This window comes from Lycium ferocissimum, chromosome 2, assembly GCF_029784015.1.
Source record: "Lycium ferocissimum isolate CSIRO_LF1 chromosome 2, AGI_CSIRO_Lferr_CH_V1, whole genome shotgun sequence".
In the NCBI taxonomy this organism is placed as follows: Eukaryota; Viridiplantae; Streptophyta; class Magnoliopsida; order Solanales; family Solanaceae; genus Lycium; species Lycium ferocissimum.
In genome coordinates, this window is record NC_081343.1 from 59,287,273 (window position 1) to 59,306,828 (window position 19,556).

General features: G+C 35.9%; 1 protein-coding gene across 1 annotated transcript; it reads right to left on the minus strand.

Annotated features, from left to right (window-relative positions):
- Window positions 1–6,078: 6,078 nt before the first annotated feature.
- LOC132046389 (DNA-directed RNA polymerase II subunit RPB1) lies at window positions 6,079–14,456 on the minus strand. The gene is made up of 14 exons (XM_059437010.1): window positions 14,167–14,456; window positions 13,817–14,080; window positions 12,813–13,112; window positions 12,573–12,731; window positions 12,266–12,427; window positions 11,942–12,162; window positions 11,690–11,831; window positions 11,272–11,607; window positions 10,891–11,177; window positions 10,327–10,585; window positions 7,141–10,244; window positions 6,806–6,877; window positions 6,551–6,607; window positions 6,079–6,476 (listed from the first exon to the last, which is right to left on the minus strand). Exons 1-14 carry the CDS (start codon window positions 14,248–14,250, stop codon window positions 6,359–6,361), a joined length of 5,565 nt encoding a protein of 1,854 aa, XP_059292993.1. The 5' UTR covers window positions 14,251–14,456; the 3' UTR covers window positions 6,079–6,358.
- Window positions 14,457–19,556: the final 5,100 nt, after the last annotated feature.

The window sequence follows — 19,556 nt, forward strand, 5'->3', positions numbered from 1 at the left end:
GAATTTCGCCGTCGTGTTCATCGTCGTTTGACGGAGGTTGACGGCAGACATCACAGCCGGTAAAGCAACGGCGTAAACGGTCGGTGGTTAAGTCCATGTTTGGTAAACGACGTGCTTGGATTATGTGAAGCTGTAAATCTCCATGTAAACATATCAAGTTTTGCTGAGATGAATTTTCTGTCATCTTTTTTTTTTTTTTTTGTTGAGATTATTGTAGTGTTTAGAGGAACATAGTAGTGAAGGATTGATAATAAATTGAAGAAAGGGATATACGAAGTGTGGGGTTTTAGAATTGATTTTTTTGGGGTCAGGTCACGTTGTGATGATGTGTTGAAAATGGGGTCAGGGCACGTTGTGATGAAAGTGGTGAATAACTGCAAGTTGTTTTTTGCTTTGCTGAGAATTTACGACTACGAAGTGGTGACAGGGTAGCGGCGGAGGTTTAATGCGACAAAAAGAAGAAAAAAAAAATGGTCTGGACAAGAATCCGAGAAATATGATATTTTTTAGTAATATTTAATATTAATTTAATTTTAGTTTTTTATTTTATTTTTTTATTTTAAATGAGGTGATTTAAAACTCACACGAATATTTATATCTTAGTTAGGCTATAAGTTTTCAAAAAAATACATATATTCTTAAATTTCGTGATTAATTAAATATCATCACATAAATTGAATTCTCATTTAGTAATTCTCAGAATCTCTAATTAAAGTTGCATATTAAAACGTCATTTTATAGTTTTCATGAAAGCGGATCTTTTGTGATTGCTGTAAGAATTTATGACAAGCATGTAAAGGCTTGGACTTTTCGATCTTTCAAAGTAACCGATAATAAGAACATGTACTATAAGTATCATGTTGTGATTTTTCAAAATATTTTGATTAGACAAATTAAAAGGATACATCACAAACAATTTTAATTGGACAAAGCATAATAATACATTACAAACTAAATTCATAAGGTGGTGTGTTGCCTCAGTTAAGTTTAGGAGGCAAGTAAATCTCATTATTTGCCTGCATTTTACATATTTTAAAAAAAAATCACGAAAATTACATATTTTTGGAATTTTGCAGCCAAAAAATTATACATTTTGAAAAGGAAAGAAATCCATTGATGTGGTGCATGTGTGAATCTGTGATTTGGATTGTAGAAACCGATTTGATAATAACTGATTAGAGGGGTTTGCTTCTTGTTCTTTAATATTTGACTTAAGGGTATGGCCAACATGTTCAGTGGGACCAATTAATTTTGTTGTGATTGATCATTAAGATTTGAGCTTAATAAGTCTATGGCTAACTTTCTTCTATAAAAAGGGTTAAAAGAAGTGTAGCTGCGTAGGGGTTAAATATTGTAGTACGTATACGTACTACTCCTATAGATTTACAGACAAAAATGAAATAAAAGTAAAGCAGCTAATATCCTCCCTTTTCCTATTATATTTCTTATGCAATATTTAAAACCATATACTACTTTACGGCCAAAAGTAAAAATTAGAACAAGCTCATTGGTCGTTTTAGGATAATGTTTCTATTTACAAAACATAATAACATTTCATGTGTCAGAAAGAACATGATGAAAAATAAACAGTCTACATATTGCAATATTTAAATTTATACTCATCCATATGTGCAAATAAATTTTAAAAACCTCCCCTGTGGTTATAATAAACAATGAATATTTTTCTGAGAAAAGATTTTCAGGCATTGTTTATCAATTAATTACTGACTCGAATGCACATTTTTGTGGGGAAGTTACATGAAAGCGAAGCAGCGGAGTACCGATTTGCACAAAAGAGAATTGCAAAAATTGAAAAAAGTCCTGCAACCAAAAAGAATTTACGTCTATAATGAAATCAGACAGCAATTAATGCCTCTCCATGTTGGGTAATAAAATTCATGATGGAAGACAATGATTGGTTGTCCACCTTATCGTCAAAGTTGATCTATATCCATAGACAGAGTTACAATGAATTTCAATATTAACTGGATGGCCTATCTTAAATGCTGCGGACGGACCCAACACTTTAGATTATAGTGTATCTATATATATGTAGTTGTATTTGGATAGCAATAATATATATATATATATATATACTATGATCAAAACACGATTAATATAACATTGTAGTTTGTTATATTCGTATTTGCTACGAAAATTTATTAATACTTTTTAAAAGAGAAAACTTGTTTAAAAGAAACTATTTTTTTCTCTTGAGATAAAACAATAATAATATTTAACGTCGGTTGATACTTTCAATTTGAATTAGATTAATTTAAAGGTGTAAAATACTTATTATTTTTTATCAAATTTTGATTTGGATAATTCTAATTCAAATTATTAAATTAATTTTACATGTTTAAAACGAAACAAAGTTGAAATTGATTTTCTATTTAAATGAAGAAATGCTATTTTTTAATTTTTGGTAAATATTTTTGGATTAGCTCATTTTACTTGTCATGTTGTCTTTTGCATGGTATTTTAAGAAAACGTGAATTAGAATTATAATTTGACTAATTTACCTTACTCATTATTTGATCTCCATTTGATATTAATCTCTTTTCACATTTATTAGAGTAAGAATAAAAATGAAAAAGTAATTAAATTCTATCTTATTTTAAAATATAAATATTTTAAGTATATTTATTTTAATAAACATAACAAATAAATGACATGGCGGAATAGCAAATATAGCAATTAAATATTTAAATTAGATCTCAGGCTAATATAAGAAAAGAAAGGAAATTGTATGTATTTGTCTACTTAACCTTTTGAAGAAAAGCAATAATATGGGTTCATGTTTTTCCCTGTGCAATAATTTCATTTGCTCCCACTAATGGGTTAATACGCATATGGCAATGAATTCACTATTATTGACTTGATGGGATACTTTGGGAATTACATGAATATTGTTTGATTTTTTAATATATGGGTTGCACCTTTTTTTTTTTTTTTGACATTGTTTTTTTTTTAATATGGGGTCCACTTTTTTGTTTCATGAGTTTGGAGAGGGTGGGACCCTTTTTTTTTTTTTAATGAGTTTGGAGAGGTTGGGGTCCATTTTTTTCCTTTTTTTTTTTTTTTTTAATATTGCTTGGCGTTTTTAGTATGGGATCCACCTTTTTTTTTTTTTTTTTAAAAGTGACTGACGACTATGCATGGGTAAACCGATGCTTCTATATAGTAGAAAAATAGAAATATAGTAAAGTATTTCTATCTACTTTTTAGAAGAGTTGGTAATATAAAGTATAAAATGTCATTTTTTTTTTGCCCTTAAATAAAAAAATAGGTGGGACCACAAAGAATTTTTTTGCCCTTAAATAAAAAAAGTGGGACCGAAAGGACGGACGACGATCTTTTAAAAACTCTATATATAGTAGTAAAGTACACACACACACACACACACACACACACACACATATATATATATATATATATATATTATGTTCAAAACACGATTAATATAACGTTGTAGTTTGTGCTCGTATCTAAAACTTTATTATATTAGTGTTTGCTACGAATACAAAGTTGGCAAAAATTTATTAATAGTTTTTAAAAGAGAAGACTTATTTAAAAGGAAACTATTTTCCTCTCTTTAAGATAAAACAATAGCAATATTTAAACATCAGTTGATACTTTGAATTTTAATTCGATTAATTTAAAGGTGTAAAATATTATATTATTAATGTATGTAGATTGGGCCTAAACAATACCTATTATTTTTTATCAAATTTTGATCTGGATAATTCTAATTCATATTGTTATATTAAGTTTACATGTTTAAAATGAAATAAAGTAGAAATTTGATTTTCTATTTAAATGAAGAACTACTATTTTTTAATTTTTGATAAATATTTTTGGTTTAACTCATTTTACTTGTCATGTTGTCTTTTGCACGGTTTTTTAAGGAACCGTCAATTAGAAATATAATTTCACTAATTTACCTTATTAATTATTTGATCTCCATTTAATATTATTTTTACTTTTATGACATTAATCTCTTTTCACATTTATTAGAGTAAGGAAAAAATGAAAAAGTAATTAAACTCTATCTTATTTTAATATATAAGTATGTTGTTGTACAATAATTTCATTTGCTCCCACTAATGGGTTGATACGCATGTGGCAATGAATCCATCATTATTGATTTAATGGGATACTTTAGAAATTACATGAGTATTATTTGATTTTTTAATATGGGATGCACTTTTTTTTGACATTGTTTGTTTTTTTAATATGAGATTCACTTTTTTTTTTTCCCTTGAGTTTGGTGATGGTGGATTCCACATTTTTTTTTTTTTAATATTGGTTGGTGTTTAGTTGAGGCCCACACTTTTTTTTTTTAATGGAACGGACGACGAAGCATGGGTCCAAACCCATGCTTCTATATAGTTAAAATTAAAATTTAGATTAAATTTTATATACTAATAGTGTCTGAAAATCTTTTTAATCAATCAAATAACAGTAGCAGATAATTATATGTAAATCCCTTTATAGACATTAATTGGTATTAACATGGACTATTACAAGTAAATATTCACAAACAATATTAACAAAATTATAGTATTATCTATGTATGTAATTTATATCGTATTTTAATTTTTACGTCTATTCCGTTATATTGGTAATATAAGGTACCTCTGACTCAGCCTAATTCTAAACCATACAATTGCTCTCCACGTACTCACTTTAGTTTTGATGTAAAATGATCATATTACATCACAACTCCTTATTTCACATTCAACAACTACACCCATGACCCACCCTTGAGAATTGTGAGGTAACCACCCCATCTTGCTGAAACTTGGCGCAACTGAAACTCTGACGAATGTCATATGGTTTCTTAAGTATATGAAACTTGCAGACGGTTTATTGCTGCACTTGCTAAGCTTACATGGTTCCCTAATTACGTATCTCGTTCACGTGGGTCAGTCATTGTCGGTGGTTAACCACGATAAAGAAACAACAATTTTTAAAACTACCCAAAAAAGTAGTACTGCCAATTATCGAGGAGAGCGGAATCCACTTTTTGAAGCATAAGTTGAAAAGCAAGAAAAAGAATAGATTTTGGTGCAATAATTAAACTATGCCACTTTAATTTAGCTTTTAAAGTAAAATTGAAACCATAGGCTGCTCTTTCAATTTCTTGAACAGGTTAGTATACGATTATGCTTTGACACTATACTTGATGTTCAAGTTGGTACAGAAATTAACACATTTCCACATGAGGAACTCGAAAAGCTGTATCCTTAAGAGAGCTTGCTTTATCCTTCTCCCTTGGCATCCTTAATTGGCAGGCATACAATACAACAGTACTATATAAAATAATCCACCTCCTCAGCAAACGATTTTTTCATATGAACACTCATCAATCACATGTCTTAGCGCTAGAACATGTGATTTTTCCACCTGAATTAAGATCCTAAAATTTGTCGCTACTACTATTTTTGCAATATCTTTGCAATCTAATTCCCACTGAAATACCATTTACACATTGGATTAAAATTTTCATTGTCCTAAAGAGGTATACAGGAGACCGTGTTGCCCGTGGGAACAACCACTTCAACAGACATACACTAGTAGGAACTACTCTGATGTGTTTTATTTCCTCTTCTTGATCATCACCTTTTTATCTCCTCAAAACATATCGTAACAGAGTGAAAAAAGACCAAAAAGGACCGAGACTCTCATTCGACATTAGGACATCTTTCACTTGAACTAAGATTACTTGTTATCATAATGAAAATGACTCCCCACAACTCTGTCCAGCAGAGTAAAAACCATCAAACAAGACTTTTTCCAGGCATCAGATCTATAATATACTTAGAAATTCAAATCTATAATCAGTAACCTAGTAGGGTGAATCAGTAAACAGTGACCCGAAATCTTTATTCCACGGGAGTTCTGAGATTACTTAAAAGTAGGAAGCAACGTTCAGCACATCCAACACAATATCCAATTCGGTCATAGGCAGCAAAGGTAAACACGCAGCCTACTCCCCAAAATGGAAAACACAGGTTGCAGGTTGCACTATTCGGGTTACCGTTGAAAAGTAGAACCCAATTAATTCATTTCCAATCTCCAACATGTAACAAACCATTGAGACGAATCACCCATTGATACAATTTGATCTCAATCAATGACACCGCGTTTACTCCCTACCCCTATCCACAGCATTCTCAACCGAAAAAAGAGGAACCCACAAACTTGAACAAAACCAGCATTCTTCGAAAAATATTTTACAGCGTCCAGTGTCATTCAATCTTATGCTCCAGAAAGCACAGTAATGACTAATGGGCCAGTTTCGCCACTGAAAGATTAAAGTGAAAAGCAATACAACTTTGTGTTTTCCTAATGATTAACCAGTCTTGTCATCTTTGACACTTTTGTTGTCTTTCTCACTTATGCGTGGGGTGTACTGGCTAGTAGATGATGGTGAATAGCCAGGAGCACTTGGTGAGTACCCTGCACTTGGACTGAAGAAAAACAGCTTTTAGAAACAAACATAAATCACTCTGCATTACTATCTGGTAAAGTAAATCAAACTAACCTGTATTGTGGAGAACTGGGACTATAATCTGGACTTGTACCTGAGTTGTTGTATGGGCTGAATTTGTGGGTGGGGTGGAAGAAAAAGAGAGAATTATTTCAAAAAATGATCAGGTAATAGTGTTCATTAAATTAAAAATGCAGCAAAAGACGTACTAAAGCTAAAAAAGAAGGTTACCCTACAACATAAGATTTCTAAGATCGACCAATATTTCAGGCATTAAATCAAATACAGAAACACATGCAAATCATTTACCTGCTGGGACTGTAGGTTGGGCTTGAAGGAGAATATGATGGAGATGTTGGAGAGTACGAAGGTGACGTTGGACTGCAAACACAAAAACCGCATAATCACGTCATTAGTAATATATCTAGATAAGTCTGAAATCCACCAATACAAACCCCGACAACTTCAAAAACTAACTAGTTATTATGAAGCTGACTTCAAAACTAGAGATAAGGTAAAGCAACTTAGTTAAGAAGAATAAGGCCTACTAAAGTCACTGTATTATTATAAACACAGCCCGACTTAAGAATCTTTCCTGTCTCAGCAAAAGAATCACGACACCATATCAAAGTAAGGTTATTTACCTGTAACTTGGAGATGATGGGCTGTATGGACTAGAAGGAGACAGCTTCGGACTGGTTGGCGAATATGCAAGGGAGGGGCTGTATCTCGCTGAGGGATTGTAACTTGGTGATGTAGGACTGTATGATGGTGATGTTGGGCTGTAACTGGGAGATGTTGGGCTGTAGCCAGGGGAGGTAGGACTGTATGCAGGAGAAGTCGGACTATATGATGGAGAAGTCGGACTATATGAAGGCGACGTGGGGCTGTATGAAGGCGACGTCGGGCTGTATGAAGGCGATGTGGGGCTGTATGACGGCGAAGTGGGGCTGTAAGATGGCGAAGTGGGGCTGTAAGATGGAGAAGTGGGGCTATAGGCAGGAGAAGTAGGGCTGTATGCAGGCGAAGTGGGACTGTAAGCAGGAGAAGTAGGGCTATAGCTAGGCGATGTTGGGCTATAACTAGGAGATGTAGGGCTATAACTCGGAGATGTTGGGCTATAACTGGGTGAAGTGGGTGAGTATGACGGACTGGTTGGAGAATATGCTGGACTTGTCGGGCTGTAGCCAGGGGAGCTTGGGCTATAAGTGGGGGAAGTGGGGCTGTACCCAGGGGATGTGGGGCTGTAACCCGGGGAAGTGGGGCTGTAACCTGGAGAGGTCGGGCTGTAACCAGGGGATGATGGGCTGTAACCAGGAGACGACGGGCTGTATCCAGGGGATGAAGTAGGAGAGAAAGCCATTCCACCCACATAAGGAGAAAATTGAGCATCTGTCATCGGTGACATCCGCATATTATTTGGGCTCAGCAAATAACTTGGAGACATCATTCCATCATGATATGGCGTTCCACTGATAGGTGAACGTCCAGGTGTCATGCCAAATTCCAGACCACCTTCCATGTAGCTAGGCAATGGAATCTCGATAGCTTGTTTCAACATCTCCTCATTGAGGTACAAAGAACAGCCTCCCGTGCCAATTGGTGCAAGCTGACCTAACATGATATTTTCTGTTACACCCCTCAAGTAATCTGATTCTGCATATACAGCAGCATCGAGAAGAATGTCCACCGTCTCCTCAAATGAGCATCTCATCATGGGACCAGTGTCGTTCCGGTTAATACCATGACGAGTAATGGCCATTAAATGACCACGGTAGGTCATGGTATCACACAATATGGCCAAATGTCGGTAGTTCACATAGGACCCATCAAAAGATATGACGACCCTCAACTCATCCAGCAATGCTCTACGAACTGCCTCAATACCAAGAACTTCAATAACTTCAATCAAGTGATTACTTGTCGTTCTACTTGCATCAACATCTTCGTGCGTCATAACAGCCAAAAGATTCACACCCTCAGTGTCCAACATCCATTCATTTTCTGCTTTAAATCCTTCATTGTCATCAAACTTCTGCACCTTACTATTCTTTATGAACACTTTATTAATATCTGGAATTCCCCGGAGAGCCATCTCCGTAAGCATGTTACTCTCTATCTTCTTAAGGAATACATCATCCTCAGCAGATTCATCCAGTTCACCTTTGGGAGCTTCATCATTCATAATACGAATTCGAAGGATCAGCTTTTCCGCATTATCATCATTAAAGATACATGTCAAGTCATCATCAAATTCAAGGTTGATTTTTTCAGCAATGTCAGCCATGCTAAGTTTCTTATCCACCATCATTTCACGATTTAACTCTATACGAAGCAACCATGGGGAGATTTTGTCAGGGTCAATCTCTTCATCCGGCATTTCATAGTATGACTTGACGAATTCAACATCCTCCTCAATAAGGGTGCTCATAGGATCTGGATCATACCACACTTCTGTGGCTTGAGTAACGCTCCGCAAAGTGGTATATTCTAAGGCACACTGGACTGTTTTCGCCCTCTCTTTTGTTTTGCCTACCTCAGGTTTCAAGTACACAGAAAGAGAGGGTGTTTTGATTTTCTTGGCAACATTGATGATCTCCCTCAACCTTGGCACACCAAGAGTAACATTCTTGGCACTCACACCAGCATAATGAAATGTATTAAGAGTCATCTGTGTGGCAGGCTCACCAATAGACTGTGCTGCAACACAGCCAATCATCTCTCCTGGTGCGACAAGGGATTGCAAGAAGCGAGCCTCTATCTCACCAACTAGCCAATCGAAAGCCTCTCGACTAAGCCTATACTCCTTCAGAACCCTTTTACTAGCCAAGGCACTACGGAGCAAGATATTGAAGAAAAGAGTAGCATTCTTTTGAGCTTCCATGCTCAGATAATCATCGCCAGGAACAACTTTAAGCCTCTCTTGTAACTTATCAACAGCTTCCACAATCTCCATAGGATGCATATCAGAGGGTCTTCGGAAATCTATCTTAAATGTCTTCTGGGCATTTAAGACAAGCCTCTGAATGTTAACAGGAAGGGGCCAAGAATTGTCACCCGTAACAGCAATCTCTGTCCCAAGCTGGTGTCTATCAGCTTCAAGCTTCTGAACCTCTGCATCAAACACACTACGAATCTCCCGAATACCTTTTAGATCTTCGACAGCTTCTGGCAACATGTAACTTGGGTTCCAGTTAGAATCATCGATCTCATATGCATACATGTCATCAAATGTTGTTTTCTTTGCTTTCAGAGAATCCAGCTTCTGCGTCTCGATCCAAACAGAATCCATCCCATCTTCCCCATACAGAAACTGGATAACGTCACCCAATGAATTCCTAACAGTGCCATCATACTTGACCATTATATCCTCCATGGCCTTCACTAACCGCCTCTGGATGTACCCAGTCTCAGAAGTTTTTACAGCAGTATCAATTAGACCTTCTCTACCACCCATAGCGTGGAAGAAAAACTCCTGTGGGGTCAGTCCCCGGAGATATGAGTTCTCCACAAAACCACGACTTTCTGGACCATAATCATCCTTGGTAAAATGAGGAAGAGTACGGTCTATGAACCCAAAAGGAATACGTTTCCCTTCAACATTCTGTTGCCCCACACAAGCAGTCATTTGAGATATGTTGATAAAACTTCCTTTGGACCCAGCAGTAACCATAGCTTTAAGATTATTGCTCTCTGATAAACTCTTCTCGGCACTGCTTCCAGCATCATCACGAGCTTTATTCAACACCTGAGATTACAACGAAAACATTATTAAAAAGTTATCACACAAAAGAAAGAGGAAAAGATGGATGTCAATTTACAAAAGGTACCTGATTCACTCTGTTCTCGAATGATTCCATCATAGTTCGCCCCGGTTCAGCTTCTAATTGCTTCTCTTGAGCAGCTTTAATAAGTTCTTTGACTTTGGCTTTTGCATTCGAGATAGTTTCATTAATTTTCTCCATGGTTGAAGCATCAGCAATTGTATCTCCTATTCCAATGCTAAACGCTTGCTGAAGAAGCCAATAATTAACCAGCCACTGTGTATGTCCCAGAAACTTGCGAGCAGCATCCGGCCCAACCTCCTCCCTGTTTGCAGAGGCAGGGTTAACTAGGGAAAAAAGGACAATGACTCCGCCTACTGTAACACAAGTACAGAGCCTATGTTTGATGCTATCATCTCATCCACCTCACATCAACTAGTGACAACATACTCACATAAACAGGAGGAAAGCAAGCCACAGAGCATCACAAAACAGTTATTGTCTATAAAGGTATTTAGGTTTGATATAAAACCAACCACAAGTGAATGGGCCCAGATGCAAACTTGATATGAAAGCAAGATATAAGGCCAGGGGAACCAAATAGAAATACAAAATTCTGAAAATGCATACCATATAACATGAATCAGACTTCCAGTGGACGTTCCAAGGGTCTTTTTGCAAAGAGTACCAGATAGCAACTCCCCTTTCTCTATTCTAACTTGAGTATCTCCAGGAGTTATGTAACCTTTTTCTGTATCATTATGCCATGCAGAATATCTTAACAGATTTATTTGTTTTGGTATGATGAGGTTAAAAACTTGCTTTCCGGTCCAAAGTGGCCTTGGTTTCAGAATCGCTGGAGCGGGTACTTTCCCGTCAAAATCCTCCCACCACATTAAGATGTTCATAAAGACATCCTGCAAACCGAAAGTACGCAGTCTTTACTAAGTTATGCAAAATCATTAAATATTTTATGGTAAGCGCTTTGAAACGGCACAAGTGGATTCTCACCTTTTCTATAAAGGTGTCTCTTTTAGTGACTTTTCGGCAACCTAAAAGGGTATCCTGGACGATACCCATTACAGGCCTATTTGCCTGGGGTGAAACAATACACTTAGGGACCATCATAAGCTCCAGCACCTCTGCTCTGGTTTCAAATGACTGGGGAACATGCATGTTCATTTCGTCACCATCAAAATCAGCATTGTAGGGAGAAGTGACAGATAAATTCAAGCGGAAAGTTGAGTATGGCATGATCTTGATCCTATGCCCCATAATAGACATTTTGTGTAAACTGGGTTGCCGATTGAAGAGAACAAAATCCCCATCATTCAAGTGCCTCTCAACCTGCATTGGCAGCATTGGATGTTAAGGAGCTATCTTAGATATCAAAAGCTCCTCAATAACTTGGGAACTGGAAGAAACAAACCTTATATCCTAGTTCAAGGTGCTGATCGCTGCTCTTCTTCAAGTACCGGAGATCAAGCCTTTGGCCATCATCCCTAATTATATACTTGGCCCCGGTTTTACCAGGAGGTGGATGAGGTCCATTTTCAACAAGCTCCTTTAACCTGTTTGAAAAAACCCGCCTTTCAATCAGCACAAAATTATACAGTTCGAAATCTCCTTTTTTCAAGTGGATTGGTGAGTGTGGTTCATTTCGACAAGAACAACAACACACCTTTCAATGTTATATGGTGTCACTGTTTCTGGATAAGTGAGATTCAAAGCAATACTCCATGGAACTCCCAATTGATCAATGTTAATAGTTGGATCGGGAGTAATCACTGTCCGAGCAGAAAAGTCTACTCTCTTGCCCATCAGATTGCCTCTGATCCGACCTTCCTTTGACTTTAATCTACTACATATTGATTTAATAGGTCTACCTGATCTTTGCGTAGCCTGAAAGGTTAGAATATGTAAAATTCAGCAATTAAAACTAAATGGAGTTTCAAGAGATCCAACAGTTAAAAGAAAAGTATACTCAAAGAGAAAATCAGCATACTCTTGGTTGTCCAGGCAGATCATTATCAAAATATGTAGCTATATGAAATTGCAATAGCTGTGCAAACTCCGAAATGATGTGTGCCGGAGCCCCATTCCTTTCCTGCCTCTTCAAATTCTCATTATGACGAATAATCATGGCCAGTTGATGTGTTAAATCATCCTACATGAAATTTAACAGAAAAAGGTAATCCTTATATTGGCACAATTTTCTAGAATTTTATGAAATGAACAGGAGAAGGTACAGACAAAGTGAAACTTTTAGCAACAGTACACTAAGCTCTCGACCTCAACAGGAAAATGAATACCTCACTCCTTGACGAAGTATCCATCATCACAGAGGGACGAACAGGTGGCGGTGGTATAGGAAGTGCTTGAAGAATCATCCAATCTGGCCGAGCATACTCTGGGTTTAGGCCAAGCAGCAGGCAATCTTCGTCACTTACCCTCTTCAGTATGCTCAACACCTACAAGATGAGGTATAATATTAGACAGGTTGAGAGGTCATCCCAAGCAAACCAAAACACCTAGGGGAAACATTCACATACCCTTTCAGCAGAGAGTTGTTGTTTCCTTTCAACTGGTTCTGGCATCTGCTCCGGGTCATCACTCTTTTTCTTTTGCATCTTATATTCAGCAACCATTTTCATACCATCTATTGAAATTTTTGGCTGCTGTGCACCACAGCCACCTCTACTCTTCTTGACAGGTGTTTCCGAATCTTGACCTTGTACATCAATTTCATCCCCTCCTTCACATTTTGTTTTATTTTTGCAGGCATCCAACATCTTTCTCAGCCTGTTTTTAGGATTCCTGATTCTCATGGCTTGCTTGAATTTGGGATCCTCCTGCACAAAATCGGAAAAACCACGGAATCAATAATCCATCCCAGAGCTACATTGAGCATCAGAAACAATAGTCTAGATAATGGATACAGACCACTTCCTTCTTTATGAGACGTCAAGATAAGACCCCTTTTTTTCCCTCTTCATTCATCAGTGAAACCGTAAAGGAGTGTAGTAAGACCGTAACGGAATTAGAGCTATCTTAATATTAAAGATCACTCCTACACATAAATTATAGTCCAATTTTCACTGTTCAATAAGTAAACTATCAAAAGGTAATGAGTTTGACTACTCTTTAGATAGAAAACTTTCTGTCTCTCCCCCTCTTCTAACAAATTTTGCACCCTTCACAAGAAAAATACCAGTCACTAAAGTACCAAATCCAGACTAACTAATACATAGAAACTACCTCCTAAAAAGGATCATGTCGATATAATAGCAAATACTGTTTTATCACCACTTTTGAAACTTGTTTAGCTAGTTTCAAACAGAAGGAAAAACAATTGGCAAACCTCAATACTCTCCAAATTTAATCGTTTACTCACTTAAAATTTAATATTACTAACTTCAAAAATCTCCCCAGTAGTACACATAGGGTCAGTAATTCAAGTCAAGACCATTCCTTCTTCACATAAAAATACTAACTCTAACCACAAACCACAATATTTCATTGGATGCAAAGTTTCAACCTAACAAAATTCAAGTACCTCATCTGCCAGAATTTTGGAGCAGTTGAAGCAGACACAACGAAGGATACTAAGTACAGGTTTCATAAACCCAATATGAAACATAGGCTTAGCTAGCTCAAGATGACCAAAATGCCCTGGACACTCAGCCATGTTAGCCATACACGTCTCACACTTCATCTTTCGATCAATTGTCCCAAGCCGAGGATCACTCAAACCTCCAGGCTTAGGTTTCCCTCTCTCCGTAGTCTCACCATGCTCAATATGCACCACTGACATTTGTCTCTGCAATTACAAAACAAGCCAAATCAATTTCGTTCAAAATAAACCCTAGATAATTCAAAGAAGTGAATTAGGGATTGGAAATTTACAATTTCGTCCGGGCTGACAATGCCGAACTGGACCATCCGGACTTTGGCAACCTCCGCCGGTGAATAAGGGAAGCGCAAATCCATGGTGGCGCAATCTAGGTTTCAACTTTACAGTAATTAATTAAGCAGTTTGGATACTTGTAATATGGGATTTTGATTTATAGATGTGTATAGTTTCTATTTTAGTACTCGATTCTCAGTTAGTTTCAGTTGATTAGTAGAGATCTGAATTTTGCTTTCGCTCTTTGTCTCCTCTCGATTTGAGAAGAGGCTTTGCAAACGAAGTCAGGAATGAGGGCAATATGAGGGTATTTATAGAATATCCACCGCCCTATGGCGCAAGGAAAGACGCGGATGCTAACTTGGGCCGGGTGTGTTTTGAGAGTTAAATGGCCTTTACTAAAGTGCGCTTATATGGCGAGTCTATGATATCCCTTCTATTTTAGGAGTAGGAGAAGAATAATGAAAAATATTTATATTTATACATAGAAATATATCCATCAATTGTAAGTGCCAGACAAGTTCATTCACATCAAATTTATTTTTACTTATAAATAGTTAAATAATTAATGTGTCTTCATTCTCAATTTATTACGGGGAACGGCGCAAATGGTAAATTAATTAGTACTCCCTCCGTGCTATAATAAGTGTCACATTAATCAAAAATACGCATATTAAGAAACCAATAATACAATGTGTAATTTTCTAAATTACCCCTATATAACAAAAATAAATTATTCTTGCCTCTTGATTAGAACATGCACAAATAGTAATCCTTTTGACATTGGGAATCCAACAATAACAAGTTACTATGTGGCTTTTCTAATCATCATTTAGATGTTAACTTGTGAGTTTTTGTCTTAGGGTAGAGTTGGAAAAAACTATCCAATTTATGTCTTGGTTTCCTAAGGTGACACTTATTATGTAGGGGTGTCAATGGTACGGCTCGGATAGTTATTTTATAAAATTTATACCGTACCAATTTTTCGGTTATTTCATTTTGTAGAACCAAAATTAGACATCTCGAAACCATCCCATCATGTCAGTTTCTCTTCAGTATCGGTACAGTTCAGTTAAGTTTCAGTTTTTTTTTTTTAAAAAAGAACATCATGTTATAGTCACTAATAAAAATTAAGACACAATATCATACATACTTCTATATGACTTTGACAAACACTCTCTAGATATTTTTACTAATTAAAAGGTGATGAATCAAGAAAACATGAAAGATGACAAGAATAGAGATTGATCTCACTATTTTACGGTAGTGTAAAATAATGTTAAGCAAAAATAAATATATTTTAGATCGCACGAGGGGGAAAATCAATGAAAATGAGACTACTAAGATTGAGTATCCGTTAAGAGAATTTAAAATCACACGAGAGGAAAAATGTCTAATATTTTGTAACTTTCTATCCAAAATCGTTGGAATACCTTGTAGCTTAGTAATTACTACTCGTGATGCTAGAACTAATTTAAGTTCAATAGGAGTAATATAATAGGTTTTAGAGTTGGAACTTTAGGTGTTAATTATGTTGCCAACTCATAATTGTTTTCATCATCCCAAACCCAAGGCGAAAATTTTAATATTTTATAGTATGTAAATTTAAGAGAAAAGACATCATTTCCCCCTGGAACTTGGCAGCAAAACTCACTTTAGCAACTAAACTTAACCGGGTAATTATTTACCCCCCTAAACAACTTAAGCGATAATTATTTACCCCCTTAGCGGCCGGACCGGTTGAGTGTATTACACTCGCGCCACGTCATTGCCACATCATTGCAGTCATTGCCACGTCAAAAATTACCAACTCTTCATTTTTTATTTTTCTTTTATTATTTTTTCTCTTTCTTCTACTTTCTCCTCATTCTCACCACCACCGCCGCCCCGCCACCAACACCGCCGCCGCCCCCACCTTCTTCCGCCCTCCACCCCCACCCCACTCGCATCGTGATTTCTTCATTATCAAGAACACCACCACCACCATATTCAAGTCGAAGTCCACCGTATTACATCACAGAACTTCACTCGCTAAGGTGTCAAACAAGAAATTGATTAGGTGAAGCCTTCATATACACACAATTTCATTAGGATATCGCAGGCAAGTACATTAATCGTCTTCTTTAGCAATGCCATAAATAAAATGAAAAACGTAAATACAACTATCCTGTGCGTGAAAGCACGTTTCATTGTACAAATGCCTTCCATTACATTTGTTCTTTAGGAAGTATGGGAGTGAGTAGATTCATTTCTCCTCCACCAACGAGCTAATCTAATAAATAATTAACTTTCAAGTAAGGAGCCCAAACAATAAGCATTCAAGGATATCGGCTAACTCTCGCATTTTCATATTTTCTTTTGTTATTTCCTCTATCGTTGATGCTTTCCTTTCCAAAATACTCAACTCCTCTCGAACCTCGAAAATCACCATACGTATCAATGTATTAAGTTTTCCTAATACTAATAACCGTACAATACAAAGCAATATAAGAAACGATATGAGAACGTACATGTGCATAACTAAACATAACTAAAAGTTCGTTTTTCTCAGTACTTTTAGTTAAACACAACTAAAAGTCCGCCGAACCCGCATAACTAAACATAACTAAAAGTCCGTTTTCTCCGGCGTACTTTTAGTTAAACACAACTAAAAGTCCGCCGATCCGAGATAACTAAATATAACTAAAAGTCCGCCCCTCCAAAGATATTCACCTTGCATTTCTAAGAAAGTATGCCTCGATCGAGCTTGCATTTTAATCTTCTTATGCAGATAATGTTCCAACTCACATGCTTAATCTCGCTTACAAATTAACAACAATTAACATAAGTATGAATTCAAACGAGACAAGCAACCCAAGCAATAAGCATTCAAGGATATCCGGCTAACTCCCCGCATTTTCATATTTTCTTTTGTTATTTCCTCATCGTTGATGCTTTCCTTTCCAAAATACTCAACTCCTTGAACCTCGAAAATCACCACACGATCAATGTATTAAGTTTTCCTAATACTAATAACCGTACAATACAAAGACAATATAAACGATATGAGAACGACAGCATAACTAAACATAACTAAAAGTTCAAGCCCGTGCGACTTTTAGTTAAACACAACTAAAAGTCCATTGGGACCCGCATAACTAAACATAACTAAAAGTTGAAAGCCCCTCCGCGAGACTTTTAGTTAAACACAACTAAAAGTCCGCTCTTGATCCTAGCATAACTAAATATAACTAAAAGTCCGCCCTCCAAAGATATTCAAATTTTGCATTTATAAGAAAGTATGCCTCGATCGAGCTTGCATTTTAATCTTCTTACGCAGATAATGTTCCAACTCACATGCTTAATCTCGCTTTTACAAATTAACAACAATTAACATAAGTATGAATTCACTTTCGAGACAATGCAACCCATAATTCCAAATCCACCGTTTGAATAACAATAACAATTGTCATTGTTATTGTTAACACAAATAACAATAGTAATAGCCACTGTCCCGCCCCCTCTTCTTCGACATAAAGTGCATTCAATTGATAATAATAATATTTTGTCGGAAGACAAGAATTGTAATTTCAGACAAGAAGATTGTTCCTTGAATATGTAATAAGAAATTAAAGTAACTAGAGCTTAATAACAAAACCCGTAACAACACTAGAGAGAGAAACCAACACAAAGAACAAAGCAAATGTCAATTTTATGCAAATGTCAACTTTATGCATTTGAATGATCGTTTCACTATGGCCGAATTTGAGTTGGGTTTGTTAACTCAACAAATTTAATCTCTTTATTTGTGTCAAATCAAACCCATAAATTAAATCTATATACAAAGAAACAAAGAAGAAGAAAAATAGTGGGAACTGTTGAAGTAGAACGCAGAAAGAGAAGGGAAAAGAATAAGAAAGAAAAGGAAAAAGTTAATTTAAAATAGAAAATAAAATATTAAGAAAATCTTAATATATCATCCAATTAGAAGATGACATCTGTACAGTTGGGATCACTTTTAGTGTTTATTTTTTCCTCCCACGCGCTTTTAAGAGATTGAGTACACTTTCTTGCCACGTCACCCGTTAAGGGGGGTAAATAATTATCGGCTAAGTTGTTTAGGGGGATAAATAATTACGGCTAAGTTTAGTTGCTAAAGTGAGTTTTGCTGCCAAGTTCCAGGGGGAAATGATGTCTTTTCTCAAAATTTAATATATAAAATATATTTTAATTATATTTACTTATTCGGTTCGGTATTTTTTCGGTTTATTTTTATAAAATTAAAAACCAACCTAATTATTCGGTACGGTTATAAATTTATATAAAAACCGTCGGTTTTATTAAAAGAAACCTAAAAATCGGTTCGGTACGGTTCGGTTGGTTAAGTCGGTTTTTGAAAAACCATTGACACCCCTCGCTGACAATGTATTATGAGACAATTTTTTTTTTTGCTAAGGTGACATTTATTATAGGATAAAATTTTTAGGCTAAAGTGACACTTATTATGGAACGGAGAGAGTATAATTTAGTGTATGTGTCGAATTTATGGAAAAAAAATTGATAAAATGTGATTAACATAAACGTTACGATAAGATAAAGACTTTGTATTTGAAAAATTTAATCTAATCGTAATTTTGATATTTATTTTGCTTAATCTATTCTAATCTGTATGATAATTTTTTTCTTAAGCTTTTTAAAATGTATGACGCAGTTATATTTCTATTAAGCTTTAACTTTTAATAATTAATAACGTCCTTCAATCAATTATTTATATGCAGGCACAATAAATTTAGTAAATAAAAAAAGTTATATATTAATGAGTATCATCTTCTTGGTGAGTATCTACGTTGAAGATCACTCAAGTTTCGGTGCAGTTGATTACTATCGGTACGTCTATTTTTTTTAACATCAATAGTGTTATTTGATGTGTAGTAGTTAAAATACCCTAATTTCTTATGTAGGGAGAATGTGGTGGTTGCACCAAATTATAGGCAATGGTGGTTGCACCAAATTATAGGCAAAGGCCTGCTATGGATGGTCTGGATTATCCGAATTATATAGTGACATCATCCAGCGATAGTGAGGAAATACCTAATGCGGAGGAAAGTGACGATGAGCAAAGTGACGATGAGATTGAGGTTGGAACTAATCTTCAACATCAAGTAGAATTGTTGTAAGACATGATGAATAGTCCGGCACACGAGGAGGAACTGAATTCACAGCAACCATTTGAACAGCAAGAGTCGACTCCGGTTCACATTGCAGAGCCAATTTCAACAGCAAGAGTCGACCCCGATTCAGTGGCATTCCAATGAGATCCCCATCTTGATCATCTTCAAGATCGCCCCGGATGCCTTTGTCTTTACTAGGGATGATGATCATATTCGGCGAAGTTTGTGGAAAGAGCTAG